The 25764-nt window shown below is 41.8% G+C and overlaps 1 protein-coding gene across 1 annotated transcript in view; it reads right to left on the minus strand.

The window, feature by feature from the left end:
* Nucleotides 1–376: 376 nt before the first annotated feature.
* Nucleotides 377–25764, minus strand: part of LOC306713850 (chemokine-like protein TAFA-5) — a gene marked incomplete at both ends in the record, with an annotated part of 77783 nt that continues 52395 nt past the window's right edge. The window contains 2 exons of the mRNA XM_079183689.1: nt 377–502; nt 7164–7291. Coding sequence (XP_079039815.1) covers nt 377–502; nt 7164–7291 — 254 coding nt within the window. The remainder of the gene's footprint in view (nt 503–7163; nt 7292–25764) is intronic.

Genomic DNA, 25764 nt, shown 5'->3' on the forward strand with positions numbered 1-25764 from the left:
ATGTCGCTATCACATGCAAATCATGCAAACTATGCGGATAATTAGTTGGCAAAGTTCTCAGGATTTGGGAGGCATCTCCAAGTTCAAAAGTCCACATATGATTGAGTTAGAACCATGTGTTTCTCTGCCTCTTCCCAATTAATCAACACCCACACATATGGAACATTTTGGATAAATCGTGTATGCGCAGTAAATAAGATGACCACTCGGACACATGGTTGCTTTTATACATTTTTTTAAATCAAATAACTTCATTTTATGAGAGACATTTGGCTATGCATAACACAAATATGATATGACTAATCTCCCTTTTCAGAACTAGCTTCACTACAAGAACTTGAGTAACAAATCAAAGACTTAGAGGTTGAAGGGGCTTTCAGTTGTACCTTGCTGCCTCCATGTGGCTCTTGGTGCTCTGCAGCTGCTTGTGTTGCTTCCTGCCTTTGCTGGACCAGGGTTCGGGTGGAGTTGTTGTGATGTTGGTGGTGGTGGTGGTAGGTTGCTGTTGGCAGATGTTTTTTGGCTGTCTGTCAAGGGGTCATCAATGCTCTCCATAGTGCAGGAGTGTCGAGGGGGACTCTTGTCGCGTCATAGGGCCTAGGAGGAGAGAGGGAGAGGGGAAGGCGGTATGGTTATCAATAGCTCATAATGAGGATGCAGTGTTTTATATTACGACACGAGTCACGGCACCTTGTGTGTGAGTGTGCACATGTGCATTTGTTGTAGCCTGTTTGTTAGAAGAAACCACCAGCTCTGTTAACAGGGCGCTACTTGCAGTGCACAAGCCAGTAATAACTTTCTGCTTTATGAAATCAATTACCTTTCTTGGCCACATGGAAATGGCTGAAATTCTGAAACTGGGCCGTGTGCTTTCATTGGCTAGCAGGCATTTGGGGTTTTGGAGACGCTGCCTTCTTAGCAGATTAATCCCACAAGCTCTTAGGCTGTTGTTAAGAAACTTAAAAAAAGGCAGGCTCTATTGTATTAGTTGTCTTACTGCCTCTCTTACTAACAGCCCCAGCTTTCCAAAATGGAGGATTTGGTGTTTTCCAAACCGAGACAATGTGCTGACTTGGCTCCCTCAAGAAAGAAGCTGGCAGATACAGCTAATGGTTAGCAGCACAACAGGGTCTCTTTTTCTTTCTCCCTTGGCCTGTCTGGGGTGGCCAAGCGGCTTTCTTCGTAGCGGTGAATCTGTTCAAACCACTGTTGGATGTGCCTGGAGGGCCCAGAGGGATCAATTACTGAGGCCGGTACCGACCCAGAACCGGGGGGGGGGGGGGGGGCGTGGTGATGGTTGGGGCTTTGGGGGATTCCATCAGGTCCAGCTTCTGAACCAGATCCCCATGGAGACGGAGAGGAAGAGATGAAGGAACAGAAAGGAAGTGATGGTAAGGGGACCGGGGGATATATCGGAGGGAGGCACTTGCTTACAAATCCCAAACGAAAGAGCTTTTTCATCTCGACCAACATGCCTTCACTAGCAGATGTATATAATATATGCATAAGTACAAAACCTGAATACTATTCAGGGTCACGGGGGGTGCGGGGGGTCGGGGCAAATCCCAGCTAACATTGGGTAAAGGCGGTGTACAATAAGAACAATGACAGTACCTTGAATCACAATGGGATATTTTTTTGTACTTTGATTGTAAATAAGGGGCTAGACTGCAAAAAAAACATCTAAATAGAGCTTATTAATGAAAATGAAGTGCCAGGGGAGGATCCCCCGGACCCCCTACAGAGGTACAGGCTAAGCCCCGAATGTCTGTTAATTGTTTAATAACTGGCCACTGGCCTTTTGTTGCAAAAGTGGCCCCCCAGGCAAAAGCACGTTGATAATCCCTGCTCTATCTCACAGGGATTCATGTGTAAAAGGCACCCTTTCTAGACAAATTCAGTTTGTGGCAGGATAAAAAGAGCCTTTATTTCCACGCAAATTCACATCAAGGCACAGTCTGCGTGTTGAATCTTGCCCTCTCTCACTTACAGAGTGCCTCCAGAGTGTATAAAATATACATGACACATGAGCTCACAGTATCAAACATTGTACTCATGCTCAAACATGTTTCCAATCCCTTATATCTTTCTCCTCTATTCTGCTTGATCACGGTAATCACAGCCTTTCTCTCACGAGGTGCCAATTCTGTTCACAGCCTTAATACCCCAATCAGGGCTGACCTAATAGAACGTATGATTAAGACCTAGTCTCTCATTAAAGGATCTTTAGTCGTTTAAATAGTCCCGGTTTCTACATTTTGAACCACTGTTTCCCACAATGTAAGACTATGCATTTCAAGACAAGCACACTGAAAACATTGACTATAGCAGGTGTATACAGCATTGCAGTAGTGAAAAAAATATCTTGAGAATTTTCTTTTTTTTTCTTAGTGAGAGAAAAAAACAAACTTTTGAACGAGCACTGAAAGGCTTAACAACAAGAGACACTGCTTGACGCACACCGACCGACTTAAATAATGTTTTTACGATGCTGTGCGTCTGACTGGCCCAAATCTATTTCTATGTCTTTCACTCACACTGCTTTCTTCTCCCCTCAAACTGCTTTTCTGTCTCTCTTTTAAATTGTTCGTCTTATCGGGCTGTCACAAAAGCCGCCAGATAACCCGAGGTGATTTCGTTCTTCTCCTCTAATGGCGCACTCAGTCTGCCTATTTTCTCGCCGAGCTCCCCGCGTCGGCACATGCGGAGAGAGATAGCTCCCTCCGCCGTTTCATCTGCCAGTCTAAAATGGTGGAGGGCACAATGCAGAGCTTCCTCCTCTCGGGAGAGATAGACGGCGGTAAGCCTTTCACTGAGAGGAGGAGGTATAGGAGATGACTGCTGAGACTACATATCGCTTTGCCAAAAGAGAGCGCTTGGAAAGGCAGCAAAGGCCACATTTGACTGTGGTTACTGTGTGATAAAATGTAAATTCAAATCATTTAGTGTCATGGAGGGAGGGAAGTATATTGGCAGTGGGAATTAACCCCTGGTTGCTGCGTTTCTCTATCTGGTGATTTATTGCAGATGAGCTTCCCAGGGAACATGGCATATTGTGTTGGACGCTGTGACTATTACCCAAACACTGGCGTGTTAGATTATTCAACATGTGAATATTGCAATAACACTGTAGCTTATAAAACAGTACAATATTTTGCTACACCATAGGCTCTGGTTGGATAATCGCTATTCAGGGTTTAGTGAAAATTGGCAGAACATTTGAAGATTCGTTATGTTTTGACAGATCTCTCCAGCCACTGATTATTAATCTTTTTTAAGCCCTTAAGGGTTGCTATAAAGCATGCTTCTTGGCAGACATTTGCTTTTGTGTACTCAGGTAAAACAAGACAATAAAGTAAAGTGGTTCGTGATGGACATGCAGTCGAGTGTCCACGTGCATTTTATTGTTTCGTTCATACAGTTAAGTGAACCCAAGGAGCTCATTTATAGTCTTAGAGCGTGATATGGTTCATCTGAGGAATTCAATTTTCTCTTAGGTCAATCATTTAGAGGAGAAACTTGTCACTGTATTGGCAAGACTCTTGATACTGAAATAAATGACGTGCAATGGCTTCACAAGTGCACCTCTGTTTGATATGTGTCCTTTTCAACTGCAGTTGTGCGTGCGTGTGTGCGCACTGCCAATACAAGTAACCTCGCTCAAAACGTCACTGTCAACAATAAGCAATGTACATATCAATCTTCATATGTTTCTTCTGGAGCCGGCCCTACCAAAAAAAAAAAAAAATCCATATCGTGTTTTTATTGACAGGAACAACATGTACGCTGCAAAGCAGGGTCAGACTAAGACGAATGCATAGACACAGGGACACGGCGGAAGAGAGAGAAAAAGGGAGAGACGGGGAGGGAGATATTGGAAAAAAGAGATGTGGAAAAAAGACTCTATGGAGTCAAGCAGAGGGAAAACAAGTATGCAAGGAAGTTATTTTTAAACAGAAGCACATCAAATGGCGGCCTCGGAGAGGTTGAGGGAAAACGCACGGCATACATCAATCCGCCTTGCGACTCATACGAGCAGACTAAAGGTAGAGAAGAGGTCAGCGGTGTCATCCGGAACAACAATCTCCTTCTGTTTGACAGAGAAAACACAAATTCTCGAAAACATTTGACCAATACACGCAAACCGCCTCCTGACATTTGTCCAAAATAGCCCTTTTTATGGGGCTGAGTCAGATTGACTTGGCTTAGTCAAATGCCCCGAGGGACATGTCTGTTTGTCTGCATTGATGTTTTCACACAAACACCTGACAGACAGGTCGGACATGCTCACTGGACTGTGCACAGCCAGCAGTCATTCTTAGGCGATATTGGGGCCGCTGCAGTTTGGGTTTAACCTTGAAAAGCCTTAGGGAAAGGGCCATTTGTTCAACGTTAACCAGAGGGAGGCTGAGGAGTAAATTGTTTGTTTTGTTTTTCGCCCGTCATTCTCCCTTGGGTCAGCAGATAACAAGAGGTTTATGTAATTTTTGCTTTGGAGAATCAGCCTTAACCTTTAATGCATTTCAGGCAATTTTAGGTGACACGCACGGTCGTGAAGTCAAATATTGAAGACTTTCCTCAACCCCCGAGATTAAAGGGAGCGTTACATTAGGCCAGTTCATCCATCACATAAATTAATATTTTTTTGAAGAATTTTAAACAATGACCCAGAGTCTGCTTGCTGCACGTTATTCGAATCCTTGACAGTGAAAGCTGCTTAAAAAAGCACACACACACACACACACACACACACGGACAGGCACAGATGAGTGCACATAGCTGTCCAGCCATTTGACTAGCTGTCACCAGGCTTAAAGTAGCCAATGAAGCAAGCAAGAAATACCTGTCACGTCTCACATATTGTCAGCATAAGCCGATGAGAGGCACATTGACTGACGTCCTGAGCAGGATATGAAATGTGCTTGAGGCCTATAGGCTTACAGGGCCACCCTTTGAAAGCAGGGACACATATTCATAACTCTGAGTATACAAACAGTTGAACACATCAGTAGGAGCATGTTAACATGCACATCTATTAGCCTCTAAATAAACAGTTACCACCGCATATGCATACTAGACCCCCCTCCAACACACACACACACACACACACACACACACACTAGCTCTTAAATCTGTCAAACTAACACATGGATCCAGTTAAGTGTTGCCTATGGGTGTTAGTGTGTGTGTGTGTGTCTGCCTGCACAGATAACAAATTACATTGTAGGTGGAACATGTCATGGCTGTCACCTCCGTCTCCACAACCGGTTATATTCAGGTTGGTGTCCGCTGAGAGACTCACAAAATGCTAAGAGAGCAGAGGCAGCAGCTGATAACAAACCATATCATCCGGGTTCAGCATTCAGGGTGTGTATGTGCGACGTGTTTGCGTGTATGTATGTGTTTGTCTTCAAGCAGGAAGGCGTAAACAAGTTAGTCAGCTGATGACTAAATCATGACAGATGCATTAATGATGCCCCATCGGTCCTCGGTGTTCACCCATTGACATTCACAGATAGGGCAGCTGTGTTGTGTGTGTGTGTGTGTGTGTGTGTTGTGTAACATGTTTCTTAACGGAGAGACCACTTTAATTGCTAGAGTAAAGACTGTGCATACAAGCTGAAGAGCAACAGGGTTTTACGTCTCTAGTAAAGCTGTGGGAGGATGTAAGGCCTGGGATGTGGGAAGGTGTGTGTGTGTGTGTGTGTGTGTGTGTGTGTGTGTGACTTTGAGCTGGGTGTGAAGTGGAGAGGAGGAGGCTTGGAGAGCTGGAGACAGGGTTTGAAGGACGGGCGGTTGAATGAATGGGCGGCATCTTAGCGAATACAAGTGGTGGTTCCCCATCTGCTGCCATCATTAACATTAAGAACGTCACTAATTCAAGCTAATTGCGGGTGTCGAGGAAGTAAACAAACCGCGTACAGTTGGTGGAGACGAGCTGAAAACGAGGAGGGTGGGAGAGGATATTTTCTTTAAGGCATTTTTTAAGTGAATTGTTAGCTGATTTTTAGGCTATTATAAATGGAGTTGTGACCCGACAATGTGCAAGCTGTTCCGATGTGCAGTGATATGGCAACAGTTGGAGAAGAGGCTCAAAGTGTGCAATCAAAAAGAATGAATATTCAATTTTCTTACATTATCCGAGAATCTCCTGAGGAGGTTGTTTTGAGCTGCAATACTTTCAAATTACCAATGGGTCAAATGACTACGTGTAAGGTGCTACACTTAGTGATTCTGTGGTTCCCCTCAGAGGTTTAGCGTTTCAGGTTTACGACCCACAACATTTCAGTGGAAAAAAAACAGCAAACGGAAACGTTGGCTTCAAGCTAGTGATCATAGCAAAGCATTAAGCAGCTAAAGAGACACCCTTTTCCTGGGATACTGGACTAAAACAGCCAAAAGAGAAGGGAATATTGGAGGTACATCCGTTGAGTGGTCAGGAACATTAATCCAAATGAATGCTCATTTGCTCTGTGTCTGCTCTGCTGTGTGTAAATAGGCAAGGACAAATCAACTGAAAAAGGTAATAATTTACTTGCAATATCTATTTAAATAGCTAGCATAAGCCACCACACATGACTAAAAGCCATGAGTTTATTGATTTAAGTAAAAGGTGCCTTTTATTGCTTATAATTTGATATATTTGATTGTAAAATGCACAGTTTCTTTCAAAAGTTATATAATCTGTTTGAAATAATAAACAATTGACAGCAAACGTAGAATGTGTATTATTTTAGCATTTGTATATTGAAACGTGTTTCATTTCCCAACATGTTGCTGCCTCAGAGGACACATGGTGATGTCAGGCAGTTTGAGCATAAAAATAGGGGTAGCCGGAAACAGCACATTAAAGTGGGCTTTAGATAAGAGTTATTTATGGGAGTCAATGCTCAAAAGTGTTTACTATCCTGTAAAATTATTCATTTTGTTAAAATGGCCTCTAAACAGCAATGTTTGGCAAGCAAAACTAAACAGCATTAAATGTGTCCTTAGTTTTTCATTAACACCACAATTGATTTTCCATGCAAATGCTTTATTTTCAACTCTCACGGTCATGTTGTTCTCAGAGCCACTGGTGCAGTAAGTCCACGCATTTTGCACACATCTACTGGTTTGAGAGTGGTTTGTGTAACCCGGGGGGGGGGGGCGAAAAGAGAACTCACCGTGGTGGTTTTGACTCGGCCTCCGGGCTGCGTACAAGTCCAGCCAGATTTATTGACTAACAGGTCACAGCCTTCGTCCTCCAAACATGGCACCATCTCACACCACTGCTTTTTCCGAACAATACCAGCTGCAGAGAACACAGGAAAAGAGAGAGAGAGAGAGAGAGAGAGAGAGAGAGAGCGATTAGAGAGGCGAGAGAAAAAAATTGCAGGAATAAACAGATGAAGAGAAGTGAGAGAGGTTGATGCAGAGACGTAACGATTAAAATAGAGGGAGTGGGTTGAGGGACGACAGATGGCGTAAGACAGATACGGGCAAAGATTTAACACGATGGAAAATGATGGAAAAGGGCCGATTTGAGAAAAATGTTGAAGTACATTTAAAATGGAGTGAAAAAGATGGGAGAGATGTAGAGGGGTAGATTGGAAGAGAGATGAGGAATGCAGGTAGATGAAGAGCAATGAAGTAAAGAGACAATTGAGAGGTATGGGAGCAGGGGATGACGGGGAGAGATGAGGGAGAGATGGAGAGAGATGGAGAGAGATGGAGAGAGCTGCGATCATTCAGGTAAAATAAAATCAAACATCACAAATGATATTTACCAAGTTTACAGCCTCTCTTGCATTCAGCAACATTTTAAACAGGATGCTGTATTTCAGTTTCTACACCTCCTGAAACAGGCCCAGGCTCAATCGTATTGCATTATTTGTTCTGTAGGCTTCACTCAGAGACTGAGAGACACAACGGTAACAATGACAAATATAGTGGCAATTAAATCGGAGTTTTTCAGTTTGAGAAAAGTGATGTTGCGGCGGCAATGCAATCTTTCAATACAACAAATGTGTTTTGGATTCTGAAATTGAATAATCTGTACCTCGTTTCGAGTGTGAGCATCATTAGCAAACCTCTGTCGTTGGTGCGTGAAGGATTCACACTGTCATGCGGTTCCTGTTTTGCACCAAAACCTGACATACTGTTGGTCCAATCACATACTGCTACTAAGATATATATTAGTATCTTCTATAGAAACAGCAGCCAACTACTGGAAGAAAAGCGGACACGATGTACGCAGTTACATGTTTCTGCAGTGAGAGGAAATGTGAGGGGCAGAATGAATCATCGATGAGCAATTGAAAAAAAAGACGTCGAACATTTACACTAAATGTGTGCCTCTATAATAACATATCAGGCACTAGATGAACAGCCAGAATAAAGGCACAAAGTCAAATTTGAAAAAACAATCCTTCCAGTGCTTTTTAGTGTAATGAGGAACCCCCCCAAAAGAAAAGGTGTCTAATCGCTGCCTTGTGTCTGGCGTTGGTTCCCAATCACAAGAATAAAAACCCACGACCACCCGAGTACGTATATCAGAAAGACACAGAAATAGTAAAGAGATGAAGTGAGATAGAGAAAGAGAGGAAGGATGAAGACAAAGTAAAGAACAAGCTATATCGAGATAACATTCTTGACCGTTACAGAATATGGGCGAGATAAAGGAAGACGGATACATACATTCATGCTCATATTCGTATGCATTTATGGATGGGAAATTGCATTCTCTAATGGATAACAGTGAAACTCAGAATGAATTACAGGGCAGACATACATCATATTGTCTTTGCCATGACGTCCATGGGATGCTGGCTCTCTTATAAAGCACATAGGAATTGTGCTCGGTTCCATATCTATAAATTTGCTCTCAGGGCACCTTCAGTAGCTGTCATAACCTCAAATGTAGATCATCAGCGAGCGTTGTACCGAATGCTAATATCTGTTCACCATAAACAATATCTACACATCAATCAATCCGTGGCATATGTATACCTTCTCAAGCACTACTTTATTCAATATAGAAAGTACTATGAACACCGTGTCAGCACAGTAAAGAGTGAGTTTGAAATTGACACCAATGCAAAGCATTATTATTGTTGAGTGCATTTCGCTGACATGCTACTGGAGGTTGAATTACTTGGTTCGCCTCAAGGCTAGCTGAAAAAATAACAATCTAACACGTGTGACTTCAACATTTTCACTTCAGGGACAAAGTTACACTTGCGGAACAATGCAATTTCAAATAGATACAAAAAAAATCGGAAAACTATTAAGTGTTGTCAGCAGTATTTCTTTCGTCCACAAGTTAGACAAAGCACTCTGTTTAGCGTGTACAACCTCATTCCCCTGGCAGTTCTCAACAGATAGACTTCAAAAGTTATTGCTGGGAACTCCATTAAGTTTACCGGTGAAACCAACCGTTGGCTGTCCATTTCTGGATATCCACAAATGCTAAAGCATTTATCCTGCATGAATGTCAGCCCTTATCTGGTCCCTTGGATTAAGGTGTTTGTTATGCCCCCGAGTTTGCGTCCCTAAAGAGTTCGGTATGCTTCAAGACGAGCAGTGCCTCAAACCCCCCCCCCCCCCCTCCCCTCGCAGCCTTTTCTAACATTGGAATCGGAGAGTTGACTCCCAAACCAACAGTTTGAAAGGCGCACGGAATTCACGGAGCTTATAGCCCAAAAGGGGGCAGGTGCGAAAGAATAGGCTAGATTTGAGTTTTCTCTCCCCAAGCTTTCTTTTTTCATTCAGAACACAACTTCCGTCAGTTTTCATGTGTACAACCGATTGCAACAAACGCTCTCACTCACTCTACCTTCAAGTGTAGCCATTTGAGACAACTATGAAAAGCTTTGGCCATCAGATATGGTTCAGCAACATTTCTTACAAACGTGTTTGTTTAACACCGTTCTCTGACTAGCTTGTCCCTACAGGCATTTCTCAGGGATCCTGCTTTCCTACATACACATACAGTATATGCTGTGCATTATAAAAGCAGTGATCTCTCCCTCATAATGCATGCTGATGGCATTACACTGTTGCCAGCAGGACATAAACAGAGCTTCCTACTGGCAAGACATCGTCATCCTTCTCGGACCCCAAAGGTCACAAACAGCTGTGTCAAGAATACAGAATGAATGTAGATAGAACAGGTTCTAGCTACAGAGCAAGCCAATTAACATCAAAGGGCAGGGAAAGGAGCTGGTCACTGGCAACAGTAAATTAAAACAAAATCCCACCTTCCGGGGCAATGTTGATCAAATTTGACCATATTGACCAAGCATGTTCTTATCTCATCATTTCATGATATGGTAATCAAGGAAAGAAAGAAAAAAGGTGAACTAAGACAAGCTCTGACTGCAGTACCAATCTACAATCAAAACATCTATAGTATGTTGGTGACACCACCTAGTCCTCTGAATTAGCATACCAGATGCAGCCTTCATGCTGCACACTTCAGGTCCCAAGTCAAGTTCAAGACATGATTTATTCCATTCACTGTAACTCTTTTTCAACGACATTTGATCACATATTTATTTATTACTTGAAATCTCTCTTTTGTGTGGTTTATCCTGACGCGTTGTGTGAAGTACGCCAGTGCCAAAGACACATTTCCATTTTATGTAAATGTGAAGGACAAGAAAGTGTTCTGAATCTGCATCTACAGCCAGCTGTGCCTCAGCAACAGTCAGTGTAGTGTAGGGAGGATGATGTCAAACCGGCTTTGTAAAAAGGAAAAAGGGAAGCAAGTGAGCCGAAGAGAAAATTAGAGGACATATTGAAAACACACCATTCGTCGAGGCGAAAGGGAAAAAACCTGTCAGCTGCAATAGCACGCGGTTTGTCAAGATTTCTTTTTTTTCCCCTTCCTTTTCTTATTTAATCCATTACTGTGAATTTATCACATTGTCAGCAAGGTCACTTCACTATTCACTAACCGGTTTTGTTTCGCTCCTAAATTACCATCCAGTGGGGTGACCCTCAGCTGATGAAGATGTATTGCGGCGTCAGGTAAATAATGCTAATGAGGGAATGAATGCTATTAAGTGTGTGTGCGCTCCACTCTGCATGTGTGTTAGACATGTCATTTATGACTGAAAAAACAGTGCAATGGCTATATTGGTGATGACTCAGGTGTTAATCTTTTACTGTCTGTCTGCTTCACTGATTCACAGTTCTACAATAATAACAGCTAGTTCTGCATTTGTATCATCTACATCCACAAGATAAAAGAAGCATCAGGTTGCTGTGATGGAGACCTTAATGGTCAAAGGTATGTCGGATGAATGATTTAAAATGTCACTGCACAGACATCACAGACAGATTTATGTTGCTAAAACTTCTAACTCATATCAATATTCTTTTATAACAATGATTATCATCCAACTGCGCAGTTGTCCCCCCTGAGGAAAATGTCAGCACCGGTCAGCTTTTGAGTTTTGGTATTTTTAGCTTGCAACTTGACCCCAACTCTTGACATCGTCATTTCCACGAGCACCAGGCAGCTGCTTTCATCACCAAGGCTCTGATAAACACACACTGTGCACTAAACAGCAGTCCAACAAGTCAGTGATTAGCTGGTGAGCTTAGTGGAGCCTTTAGAAGCTTAAGAGCCACATAGTTTCCTCAGGAGTTGGTGAAGACCAAAACAGAGCCAGAAGAGAGTGGATATTGGACTAATTACTACATTTGTCGGGTGTCCAGAAACACAGCTCCATGTGAACGCTAATGTTGCGCCGTATCTGCAAGACATGTTAATAGGAGACGGTTTGCTGACATGTTAGCCATAACATATATATATATATATATATATATATAAGTTTATGATTTGTTATTGACAGCTTGTTCCGATGCATAAGAGGCCAAAAGATTAATACAGTTTCCTACTCTTCTAAGTAGAAAACTGTATTAATCAGCCATAGGGTGCTATTATTAGCACCCTATCATGATTTGGCCATTGCAAAACATAACAATTGATTTTAATGATTTTTAAAGGAACCCCACCTTTTACGAATGAAACACTAACACCTGAGGATTTGAAGGTTGGCTTAAAAACCTTTGTAGCTTGCTCCATTGCGGATGTGGTTGATGTGGATTTATAGAAGTTAAAAAGGATTCCAAGGATCCAAATTCCAGGTCAAATAAAAGTATCAAAATCAGACAGATTGTAAAGAGTTGTTGCAAGATTACAAACTAATTAATTCTCAACATTATTCTGTACACTGTATCAATGATATGTTTGTTTTCCCATATTTATAGCCAGATATTGTGCGTGGAAATGCCAAAAAACTGGTTCATTTACCGTATGAGGAAAACATCACACGGTAACATTTGGATTTGCGTCACTAGCTAAACTCATCTCCCGGCAACATCTTCTCATAGTGACACTATCTGTTACCATTGGACCATGTCACTGCAGTGCTGATGTGAGGGCAGTGGCTTGTGTTGAAACTTATAAGATTCAAGGTCAATATGGAAGAAAAACATCCCTTAAACGCACCCACACATGCAGGCAGCCAACCGCTAACACACCAGTGAGCACAGGCAGGCGCGGACAAAAATAAACACACATACAGGGGTGATGCTATGTGTACGGGAAGGTATCAGTCGTGGTTTCATCAGCAGGAGATAAGGAGCAGAGAGGAGAGAACATTATTACACCCTCCATGGGACACTTATCTTCCCAGCAAATGGTAGATCACACTCATGTCAACAGCCAGCATCTTGGCCTAATAAATTCTGTCTAATGCCATGCCAAGCCTGAGATGGCAGGAGAAAGATGTGCGTGTGTGAGAGAGAAAGAAGTTGCAGGTCAGGAAGATAGTAGGAACAGAAGAGGAGAACGAGAGAAAGTCGACCTAAAGACAGATCAAGATCTGGTGTAATAAATGCAGCGCGGCGCTCTTCAAGAGATGGTGCTGAGATAAGACGATGTGCTAAGATAATTACAAACTGTACAGATCAGATATGGCAAGCAGCAGAGTCAGTAGTGTGTGACTGCTGATGTCGGAGATCACATATGGTAGGACCACACATTTCTATATATATAGTTATTTATTTATGTTACTATTACTTTATTTGTTTATTTCATTCATGACTACAGGATTTCTACAGGGTTGGTGTGTTTTGTGTCACAGACGTTAGTGCGCTGGTCCACAGCGCCGTGTGCCGGAGTGATTCTGTGCAAGGACTGAGCTGCTGTCTGACGGACGCAAATCAACATCGCTCCTGATGTTCTCACAGACGCACCAAAACTCAAACTCATTAGCATTCATATGCATTTTCCCTTCTACTGTTTGTCAATTCGCTTGGCACTGCAGTCCACCTTTGCCTCTCTAATGCATCAACGTGCTTCTCAGGCCTCCCCGCCGCCCAGTAACGGCGAGTAAAATAGCCTTTTAACAAATCCACTGCGTCTTTGTTTCACAAATGAGTACTATGAATGTGTCAGAATGTTCTCCCTGGGTAGTTCTTCTTACAATAAGTGGGCACATTTCCTGGTAGCACACACGCACACAAAAAAGCACTCATGCCCTCTATTTGTGTGCTGCTTATATTCTGTATGACACTTCATTTAAAATGGTGGGAATAAGGTTGCCAGCTCAGTACCACAAACGCATTCAACACACACACACACATGTGCAACCAGCATTTGCGCCGTACATAGGAAAACACACCCACAGAGATACAGGCACACAGAATAATCTCTTTGCGGACATGTCGCGGCAACCAAGTCAAACAAGAGGCAGCTTGAAAAAAGCTCAACTGAGTGCCATTAAGAATCAAAGATTTTCTTTCATCACGTAAATCCCCTCCCATGTCTCCTTTTACAGTGGATCTATCTGGATAATTAACTGTACTATCTGGCCATGGGTAGGCAGACATTCCCTAAACCTGAATCACGCCTGGCAGGAATTAGGAGGAGGCTCGGGGGAATATGAGAGGAGAAACCCGAATGCAAAGAAATAAATCCCTGTGCTTTGTAATTAGCCACCGGCTCTCCGTCCTCTTTCCTCTCAGCTCATCTCAGCTAATTTTCACTTGTCTTGTTTTCCTCTATCTCACCCTCCCCTCACAAGCACTATTTTCTCCTTTCATGTCTGCCCTCTATTTCTACTCTTTCCCTTCCCCTCTTCATCTCGTCTGCCCTCCTCTGTGTTCCTTTCTTTACCTCTCTTCTTTTTTTTCCCTTCCCATGCTTGTTCCTTTTCCAGTCTATTGCGTTGCCTGCTTTTCATAAGATTATTCCACCCGTTTGGCGGACTTGATGAGTATCTGCACACTAAAAGCTGTCAAGCCCCTTTTTGAAAAGCCTGAGGTTTTTTTCTTTTGGTGGAGCGAATTTGTGTCCCAAATTGCACTCATGAAACTTTAAGAGGCAGAAATAATGAGATAGCATGCTGACTGACATTTCCAGACCCCAGCCCTGTGTCGGTGCATATGCATGTAGGCTGGTGTGGGTGTTTCCAGTGTTGTGTGTGCATAAGAAAGAGTCACCTAATAATCTTTTACCACCACGAACATAACATCTACGGCATGAACACACGAGTGCACATGCAGTGTGCCTCCTTCATGCATCTAATGCTATTTCAAACAATTTTTAATGAACAAAGAAAAAGGAAACAGGTGCTTTAATTTGGTTTTCAGCGCTCAAATCATCCGAAAAAAGAAAACTGCTTCCTCCAAACTGTTTGATGTGCTAAATGATATTTAATAGGGAAAGACGGTAATGCTTTACAACTGGGTTCACTTTATAGACAAGACTGAAATTAGGGTTCAGTTGTCAAATTAAAGTTAAAGTCTGCAACACATTATAGCTCCCTCTCTGTCTCTCTTTATTTCCCTCTCTCTGTTCCTTCCTTCCTTCCTTCATCCTTGTTAAATAAAAATGCAAAAAGTTTGCGTTATCCCATCAAGACTAATGTTTCAGTATCGGGCCATTACGGTGGCACTTATTTTAAGGAATACAGTTCTTGCTAAGAATTAATTGATAAGATTATTACCGTTTTGTCCCTTAAGTACAGAGCGAGACAGGAGACACTAAGTCTATCTTAGCATAAACACTGGGAACAGGAAAAAAAAAGCTCGCCTGGCTCTGTGCAAAGGTAGAACATCGGACACATAAGCACCTCTAAAGCTCACTAATTAACAAGTTATATCTTAATTGTTAACCCCTTTTTTTGGAGGGTTGTGGCGAGCAAATAGGGGACTTTCACCGGTATATAACAGGTCAGCAGTATATGCCACATAGAAGTTGTAGACATCATCTGAAGTAAGATGAAGCTTAGCACTGTGTGCCAAGTTAAGTCATTAACTGATTAAAATGAACAGTGAAAGTGTATGAGGGCTTAGACAATTATGATAGAAGTATATAATGGTAAGATACCATGCTCTATTGTGTCTCATAAGTTGTTGCAGCGATTTCTCATTTGATATCAGTTATAACACAGATTTGGTGCTAAATTGATATACATTTATGAACACAAAATCTAAGATCACTCCAAATCCCACATTAAGACACAAATACCTCGAGCAACACTCTAGAAAAAGCCATTCTTTGATTTGGCATCAAAATCTTGACTTTTGCAGATTTCTTTAAGAAGTGATTTAATTGAGCACTTCTGTAGTGGAAACTACTCAAGATACCCCCTATTTGTCTAGGTCTCTTGTTCTTATGACTAAAAATGTTAATGAGGCTGTGATTGTACTAGAGGTCACAACAGGTCGTTTTATACAGAAATGCCAAGTTTCAAAAAATGGTGTCACTTCAATGAAATGGCCACTATTGGGACTAACATCATCACATACGAAACCATTGGGCTCATTAGATCCACAAGAGTCTCAGCCTTCCAGTCATATCCAATTTATGCAACTCCAAGACTGTTCAGGGACTCCAGTATGCAGACATATTCAAATACACCATTTTAAAACAGGCAAAAATAAAAAAAATTATACTGCATGCAAAAATCAGCATGGTTTTTGCCCCACGCTGCATAGGATTAGCATAAAGTGGGCATGACTGCTAAGGGGAGACTCCTAGGTACCCAATGCATCTTTGTTCACATACCTCGAAGTGAAATTGTAACATATTTTGATGTATACAGATTTATGAATATATTGATCATTTTATTATGAAAAACCTGAGATTCATTCCACAATCAGTCTCCCTTTGCTCTCCCACATGTCCACAACTCTACACTGAAGCCCATTTGCCACATTGCTGCTTCCAGTCTCAATGCCCTTATTTCTGCATACAAATGTATGCTAGGTGTTATTGTGGTGCATAACTGGCAGGTTTTGTTGCGTGCCATTTGCTCTGGGTTTGCTTTTCTTCTCTGTGTGTGTGTGTGTGTGTGTGTGTGTGTGTTTGTGTGTGTACAGGCCACTAGGTACTGCTGATATCGTTCATTCGCAGATGTGCTCTGACATTTCCTCACAGCTAAACGCCAACAGCAACCCCTGATTTGTGGACGTACGCACAGGCGTGCACGTGTGTCCACCAGACACACCACACAAAGAAGGAGAGCCCAAAGGCACTGTAAGCCAGAGGAGGAAATGTCAACGCGAACAGGAGTCTGTGGGAGAGAGATCATTTTACACCAGAGTCTACAGAGACACCGGCACATCAGCAGTGAATGGTAAACCCATGAGACCTAGAAGCCCGCCTGTCTCACAACTCCTATACAGAAAAGGTTCATGCATCACGTTTGATATTTTAACCATGTGATTGTGGTTCATTCAAAAAACAGATTCATTAGAAAAACTAAAATAAGAAAGTTAGAGGGATCAAAAACATGTTCATGCATCAAGTGTTAAAAACAAAACAATTCAAACAAGGTCTAAAATGACCTTTGTTCTGTCCAATTATGCCAAGATTAATATTTCTAGGCCCATTCAGTCAGGAGAAAGCAGTGTGGAACTACCCAGAGTTCAGCAGCAGAACGATTCACATGTACACGGTACTCCGTGTGCCCTCATGTGAGAGATACAAAGCATACAGTCATATAATCTGTCACAAGGCCATGAATACACACCTACACAACAGATATCCAGCAGACATTCATGCATTCTGAGTTACTCTTATAACTGCCATAACACAAACAGGCAAGCATTTACGTCCCTCGCACTCACATAGGGCACAACATTGATGTTTTGGGCTTGTGCGATTCACGAGTAACCAAATCCTCTTGATGAGTTAGTAAATTGCGTAGAGGTGCACCAATTGCTATTTTCTCGGCCGATTCCGATATCTGACCTGCCGATTCCGATTTACCTTTTGAAGAACTGCAATCAACAGCAAGGCTCCAGACTGACTTTTTCCACCACGGTCCCGGAAACGTATTTCAAACGCACCGAAGTCAGTGTGAACTAGTAAAAAAATCTAAATGCTATAACTATTACTTTGTTATTTCCATCCACACACAATTCAAATGGTTGGGAAATAAATAGGTGCATCGATAGGTGCATTTCTAAAATGATGTGCAGACTTATCAACTGATGAGGGGTCCCATTTTTCTGTGTTCATTTCAACAGAGGATATTTTCCTTTTTACAGAGAAAATCCAATCCAAAAATCTGCAAAAGCATCCCTTACGTCACTCTCTGTTGCCTCTGTGGCATCTGCTGAAGACATGCTAAGCTAACAGTTTAAACAGCTCTTTACCACCGTCGGAAGGTGGAGACACAGGGGGGGGGGCTGAAATCACTGTTACTGCTTTCCGATTCGGTCGGGAAAAGAAATACGCAATGCGTGTGAAACGGGAGCCAGTGTACAGTAGACGATAAAACGGAGGTTACATTATCTAACTCTAACGGTTTTATGAATAGATAGATTTATTTTACCTGGACATTAAATTCGCTGAAAAAGGCGGGTAGATGGCAGGTAGCAAGAGGTGTTTCAAGCCAAAACGGGGAGTTAAGTTGCTCTTTAAAACTTGAAATATTACAAAAAAGTTGCTTCATTTTAACACACAATGTACAAAATGGATTGCAAAACTACAGAGAAAACTACAGCCCATCGCCATACCGACTGTATCTTCAGTTCTTTGTTCTATCTCAACCTCTTGGAGACTCACTGCTTTGCCTGATGTGCCAAGACTGAACTGCTATCTGACGGAGGCAACTTAAAATAAGCATGTAAAAAAAAAAGAAAAGCACTGTTAGCTCATATACTGCCATTATCAGCAGCTGAGTGAACAAGTCGTAAACAACGCAAGGAGCGGGGAAATTTGACAAATGAACACGCACGGCAGCATGATAGCATGGTGCTGTAATGATGGGTTATGATGACAGTTGCGATGGCAATGTGGCCGACAGTAATGAAGGTGACTACGTTGAAGTTGATGATAAATGGCACAGTGACATACTTAGATTAAAGTAGAAAAAAAAACGCCTTCAGGTTGCAAACAAAAACAAACACACCTCTATAATTAGCTCCTATAGTATGCCTTCTGTTAACTGCTCATGTGTGTACTGATGTATGAGTAAGGTGTGTGTGTGTAAGTGTGTTAGTGTAAGCTAATGCATGTTCCTGGATGCATGTGAGCGAGCCTTAGCGTCTGTTAATAAAGAGTTTGTACAGCTGGTGGAGGCCCAGACCCTCAAGACGCCCCTTTTCCTTCCTGGATGTTGATGATTCTTGTCTATTTAGCCTTATTGACCTCTACATCCAAGCTAATCCGCTTTAAATTATGCATAACCTTTTACTTGGCAGAGCTCCACATAAATCTGTTTATTCCCTGTTTGCTCCCTTACAAAGCCTGCTAAACAAATTCCATTAAGCAAAACAGCAGTACAGCATGAATGATAATTCAACTCAGTAGAGTTCCCAAAGCAGATAAGAGCATAATCATTGCTGTTATGTGTAAGGCAGCTTATAAAAGGACGATTCGGTTTCACTCAAATCTGGTTAGCTCTTATTATTGTCAGGTCATGTGGTTTTTGAGTACTCTGCGGCGAATGTGTGTGCATGTGTATCCACGTCCATGCATGACTATTGTTTGAGCATATGGACAAACACATGGCGGACTGGGTTACTTACAACAACAACAAAAAGAAAACTCTGTATCGAGAGGTAAATACAGAATGTAAATACACTGAACAGCTATTGCAGAAAAAAAAAAAAATCACACAAATAGAAAAATTAAACAATTTCACCAAAATCTTAGGGACTGTAGGGATGTTATTGGGGTGAGGAGGGGGGGCTTATTCTCATATTTCAGTTTATTGCAATTTGTTAAAAAAGCAACGGCCTCCCAAGCATGATACATAACGGTCTTTAGAGCCTCCTCTTACACCTTGAAAAGTAGCACACTCTCCCCCTTATATCTAATAGTATTGCACTGAGTTGGTACAACTTGGGACACAATTAATAACTTAAAGATGGTTTAATCTAATTAAAACCTTTAAAAGATGATGAATATCCCAACGTCCTTCATCTTGTATGTTTTCTTTCTTCCTTTGGTAGACCCAATATACATAAAGATCCAACTGTATTCACAGAAATGAAACATTGGTTCTATTACCTAATTTACTGTAATAGGAAAAATAAACCCCTGAATCATAATTGTGGCCTTCGGCATATTGGCAATGAACGACTGCGCCGCCGTCTTTTGTACGCTGTATACTGTGCAGGATTTTCCGAAAAATAATCCCTCTCAATCATCACGATTCAATCGTGATCAACAAGAAGTGTTGCGGTGGAGGCTATATCTGCAGAGACGCTGCCTTCTGCCTGTGTTTTCTGATTTTCTTCTTAGTTCATTATGTGCAGGAAGTTTCTGGCCGTCAGCCTTTGGGCAACGGGTGTGTAGCCTTCATGCATGCGCGAGCACGCATCCAAGAGGAACCCTACGAACAGTGCCGAAGAAATGCAAATGTAGCGAGGCAAAATGCCAGGCAGACAAAGCTCGATCCAAAACGAGGATGAATGTGTGCTTCTCTTGTCGTTGAGCCGGGCGGAGGAGGGGTCAACTCTGAATGTTGTGTCTACAGACAGTATACAACAATTCCTGCATAGTACGCCTTTCAGGGTTTCAGAACTTTAAACATCTGAATACTTCTTCCACCAGTGCATCTGATCACTTCTAAATATGCAGAACATCTGTCTTTGACCAAAACTTACTGCAAATTGGTAGGTACAATATTTATAAAACATATTTATTATAGATCATCCCAAACATTGTTTTAAAGCTTCTCACTCTGCCTGAAGCTTGTGGTGTCATTTTCACTCTGACTGCAGGCTGGGCAGTGTGAGCAGGGACGAGCTGCACAGAGGTTCTGGAAAGTTCTCTGCCTTCAGGCTTTTTTTAAATATAACTGCCGTGTATGGTAATTTAATAATCTAATCATAAAATAGCAATGGAAATTGTGATGTTTGGAGTCAAAACACATAATTATCTTGGTTACTTGTATTTCTTTTTAAAAGAAGTTCAGGCACATAATAATCTTAAGCTTTGATTTTGAATCTAAATGTCATCAGGAAGAATGCTGAACATGAGCTCATCATACAAAGGTAATTAAAAAAGTTGTTGCTGTACTGTCGGTAGTTTGCTCCTCTTGAACTGTATTTATTGCATTTTGGTATTAAAGTAATGTTTACATCATAAACCACTGTTTGGATATTGTCATTTTTTACATTTCTTTTGCTGAAATATTGCGTATTGTTGAGAAATGCATGCTCCTTTGAATGCATATACTGGTAGTTAAATAGTACAGTATTTGGTAGTTGTATTTCTTTTGTATTTTCAAAAGGACCACGTATTATCTTTCATTATCCCTCACTGACTGTTATTAAAAAGAACACATTTCCATAGCACTCTAGCAGTTGTTGTTTGATTTAATGCTGCCTCTGAGTCTACTTTTTTTTGATTATTAATTTTTAAGGGCCCTTTTCTTCCTCTAATACCAAAGACGAATCAGGCTTCGTCATTCTAAGTACTTTCAAAATTGCAGCTTTTTTTCTCCTCCCTTTTCCCTGTTATTTCTTTCTTTCGAAAGATGCTAGCACTGAAAAGGTCAGAGAAAAAAAAAATCGTATACTCACGCAGCATTTAAGGACTTGTGAGGAACATAATTTCACTCTCGTAACATTTCACGCTGAACGTACAATGAATCGAATATTGAGTCAACTACTAAAATACATAATAAGAAGTTTCACATGACGTAGTAACTCAGAAAGAGACTCTGGCACGAGAATGCGCCGGGCGTCCTTCATCAGGACGTGTGCATTTCAAAGGACAAACAGCCCAAAGATATCTGTCCTGGTACTTCCAAGACCTCTCTCCAATAAGTGTGAGCGATAACAGGGCCCCAGCTGTGCTTTCTGCCACCACCGCTGCTCCGAAGACAGAGAGAGAAAGAGAGAGGCGGGGAGAGAGAGAGGTTGAGCTGGTACCCCCTCCACCCCCTCCCCAGCGGTCTTGACCCAGTTAAGATGGTTCTGTGACTGATAACCGATGCAGAGGCCGTCAGACAAGCTTTATTGAGACAATAAATGAGCCGGGACTCTAGTTGCACCGCAAGGAACATTAGTTATGTATTTAGAGTACTGCTTGGCTGAGCTCTGTATCCATCCTCCACCACCCCCCCCCCCCCAACTTGTCCCTTTCCTTGCTATCCCTCGCTGCTTAATCGCCGCCCCTCTCCAGTGATGTCTGATGTCATTTCCTCCCATCCTGGCATGGCAGCCGCATCGGGAAGCAATCTAATTCTCACTCCTACACAATTCCTGCACCCCCCACACCCACAGCCTAACTCCTTGCCAGAAAAGTGCTGAGTTACAGATCAAAATCTGGCCAATCTGCCTTTACTCTTGATTCTATCTTTTTTTCTTCCTGTTGTTTCTGTATCAAACTGCCAAGTTTAGATTAACTTCGGAACTTTCCCCTCTCCCGATTTTGATGCATTTTTACCTCACGCGGCACGTCATTGCCTTTGTGCTGCAGGTAATGAACAGTAACGTTGCTTGTGTGGTGTCGAGCTAAACGGATTTGCAGTGGTAAAAAGTAAGGCAGGGCAATATGTATGCATACTACATTAATATCGTGATATGAGACTAGATATCGTCTTAGATTTTTGGGTGGATGAGAATATGGAGTACGTTTTTTCCTGGTTATAAAGGCTGCATTACACTGAAGTGATGTGATTTTCTAAACTTACCAGACTTTTCTAGCTGTTCTTTTATTTGCCTTTAACCACTAAGTCATTATATCCATTTTATGAAGATTATTATTAAAATGTCATTGTGCGAAAGCACCAATGGTCAATCCTATCGTCGCAATATCGATATTGAGGTATTTGGTGAAAAAGAATTGTTGTATTCGATTTTATCCATATCGTTCAGCCCTAGTTAGAAGTAACTAGGAACATTTACTCAAGTACTGTGTTAAAGTAAAATGTTGAGGCATATGTATTGAAGAGCAATCAGTTATTTCTCAAATGTATTCTTAAATGTATTTTGGTTTGAAAGTTTTGAAGTGGTTCCATAACGTTTTTAGGTTGCGTCTCTAACAAAAAAGCCTATGGGAATTGTTGGCATGACTCTTTGGTGGATGGCCCCCAAAATGTTAGATTAAAATATATAAATAAACCAATAAGAACCTGCTTTTTTCTTGTATCCTCTCCGATTAATTACCTCGCAACCCCTGAGATTTTAGAAGCTCCGCAGGGGGCCAAGCAAAGGTTGGTAACCACATGACATTTAAGCAGTAACACAAAATAACACATTGACCAATCTAATAATGTCATTATGAGAATGTATCAGTTCTATTTTTCTGCAGAATTAATACATATATTTTTGGTAATTTAAGTATATTTAGCTGAAAATTCCTTACTTTTAAGTCAAAATTTGAACGCATGACTTTCAATGGAGTAGTTTCTAGATTGTTGTACTTTGACTTTAATAAAAAATCTGAACACTTCTGACACCACTATATATTTCGTTGCTGCGATTGCCCAAATTAAATCAAGATTATGTCATTAGTTTTCGTTTATTCTTTTAACATTTTCTGTATATTAGCTACAACTGACAAAGTACCTTTTGGCTCAGCTCATCACTCCATATAATACCCTATTGAGAGACCAACATACAAATGGGGCTACGTTGTATGTGTGTGTATGTGGGCGGAACAGAAAACAGGACTATTTCACACAGTGCTGTGTTTAAAACGGGCAATAAAGTAATCTCCTTTGCAGGCGCCCATTGATGGTAATGAACAGTGTTATGAAGACACGGAACAATAGACTGATGATTACGAGGCTTGTGAATTATTTCATACCCGCAGACATCATGTAAGACACCAATAACTATAGTAATTAGAAGTACTCGACACACAATAACGTTGTCCTTTAATTACATTTCACGATGAATTTAGGTTAAAAAAAAATCCCTCTCTTGTTCCCTCTCTCTGTATGTGTGCATGCTCCGTCTCGCATGTTTGTGCGTGGGCACTGTATTTAGTAAGTGTGGCTGAGGCTTGCAGTTTTTAACCGTGGCATTTCCAAGGATCAGTGAGGATCAATAGCAAAGGTCAGGGAAACAATAACCTCCGGCTTGTTGTGAGGCTCTGCACAGGAAGTCTGCCCGTGGCTACACTGTTGATTGCCTGACACCTTTACAGTACATCCACCCTGTGCGTCGATCAAAAACTGTGCCGTGTTTGGATACAGCAGACAGGCAGACATTGAGGATGTTGTGATCCTGACATCTTTCTTGTGTTCACAGAAAATGGTAAACCAAATAGACCTAAGCTAGGTCTATTTGGCTTCTGAGAGACAAAGAAGAAGAGGGGCTATTACCTACAGTAGCCACAAGTGTTTGTGCCTCTCTTCTGAACCTATTTTTCAAACGGGCAGTTCCTGTCAGAACCCCCTTTGTTTGTCATTTTACGTGGAGCAGAGTGTGTGAGTGCTTGACATAACAACAGGGCTCCACATAGAGTGCCGTGGTGGGCGTTCTGAGGCCCGGAGAGCTGTCAGTTAGCGCCTAAGGCCAGTGGTAAACCTAGGAGACCCAGCCATTATGAGGTCCATCATGTGGGGGCAATGTGCACCCCGGATTGTAAACAACAAATCGATAGGCTCATTTGTCATTTGGTTTGGAAGGAAACAAGTTTTTTGGGGGGAGAGATCCACTTTTCCAAACCAAATGAACCGATCAATCTCAACTCTCTCCCGAGGCCTCCCCGCAAGCAAGCAGGGTGGGGAAGGTTTGGAGAAAAAAAAAAAATGACTCCTTCTCCCTTTTTCTTACTCATTTCTTTCCCTACATCTTATCTCCTTTCCTTGCTCATCTCTTTTCCGCTGTCAGTAATATTCGCTCTGCCTCGGAAGCATCTTTCTATCCGTTTTCTGTCTCCGAGTTTGTCTCCTTCTCCCGTCTATACAACACCACCCACGTTGCTTTCCTGTGATGCATTTGTAATCCGGAGAGGAGGAGGAGGAGGAGGAGGAGGAGGTGGAGGAAGACGAGAAGGAGGAGGAGGAGGAGAAAGAGTGGAGAGGAGAATGGGTTCTACTGTTCCGCACTGATGGTATTTTGTGTTTAAGTGGGGGGCAGAATGTTCCTGCCAGAGTGCTGCTGATGCTGAACGGGACTGGCAGGTGGATTATACCTTGTACCGCTTTGTCCCTGGACAAATTTAAAGGCAGCCCAACAACTCGGCACCATGGGAGAATGTAGGTACAAGGGAGGCTTGGTGTGTCTCTCTCTTTTCATTCCTTCTTTTCCTTAAGGCCGTGCAACTTCATCACAACTCCTGGGGTTGGATATGTTCTCTCTCACTCATTCGCTTTTTTTTTACTTGTGTAATTTCACTTCCTGCATACACTCTCCATCCAGGTGGGAAATGTTACGTACGTGTACAAATAAAATGAGACTCCACTCTTTGCTCTGTTCTGAGCACCTGCTTAGCTGTCAGAAGAGCTCGTTGGGGCCGGCGGTCAAGTAGCATCATATGACCATGATAGTGACGTGCAAAAATAAGCCAAAATACTTTTAAGTGCTCTTCTAACACAAGCACTGTGCATCAAGTGTTAAATATCCAAAGAGACTGAGCAACTTTGGCCATTAAGCTGAAACAATCCCTGTGATTTAAGTGCTTTATGTAATTGTTAATAATTCTGTGAAACCAAATCCCAATTGTGGTCATCGTTTTTCTGTAACAGTCATTCAGTGTATTTATCTTTTGTCATTACCTCTCTATATATTAGTTTCCCTGGTTAATGGCGGCGTCTGCCATTCCCGCTTGGGATTTGAATTAGATATCACTAATGTGTTTGTTGAAACAATGTGAGTTTGTTTGGCTGCCGTGTAAACAGACACACTAGTTCTTCTGTTGTGATTCTGACAAATTAGCTGCTCAAGACGTTTTCGCTTTAGTATGAACCACACTCTGGTCATGACAGGTATGGCCAACATCAACCAGAACTAAGGATACAACTTTAATAGGCACCTAATGTAAATATAGTCAGGGTTTAGTCATTATTTAAGCAATGTCTATCTATATATATATAAACATTTAAGAAAAAGGTGATAATTGTAGCATTATTTGACTATTATTTCTGAATTATGTAGAGTCCCATTAAAAAAGTATACCTATGTATATAAGGGCAAGTGCAGTTAGCATTCTAGATGAGTCATGGCGAGGCAAAGATAATGAAACACAGAGAGAATCGCCTCAACAAGAGGCTTTTAAGTGCCCGAGCACTCAGTGATTATTGCAAAGAAACACATCTGTACAACCCACTGAGACACACATTGTACAAA

The sequence above is a fragment of the Pholis gunnellus genome (genome assembly GCF_910591455.1).
Source record: "Pholis gunnellus genome assembly, chromosome: 22".
In the NCBI taxonomy this organism is placed as follows: Eukaryota; Metazoa; Chordata; class Actinopteri; order Perciformes; family Pholidae; genus Pholis; species Pholis gunnellus.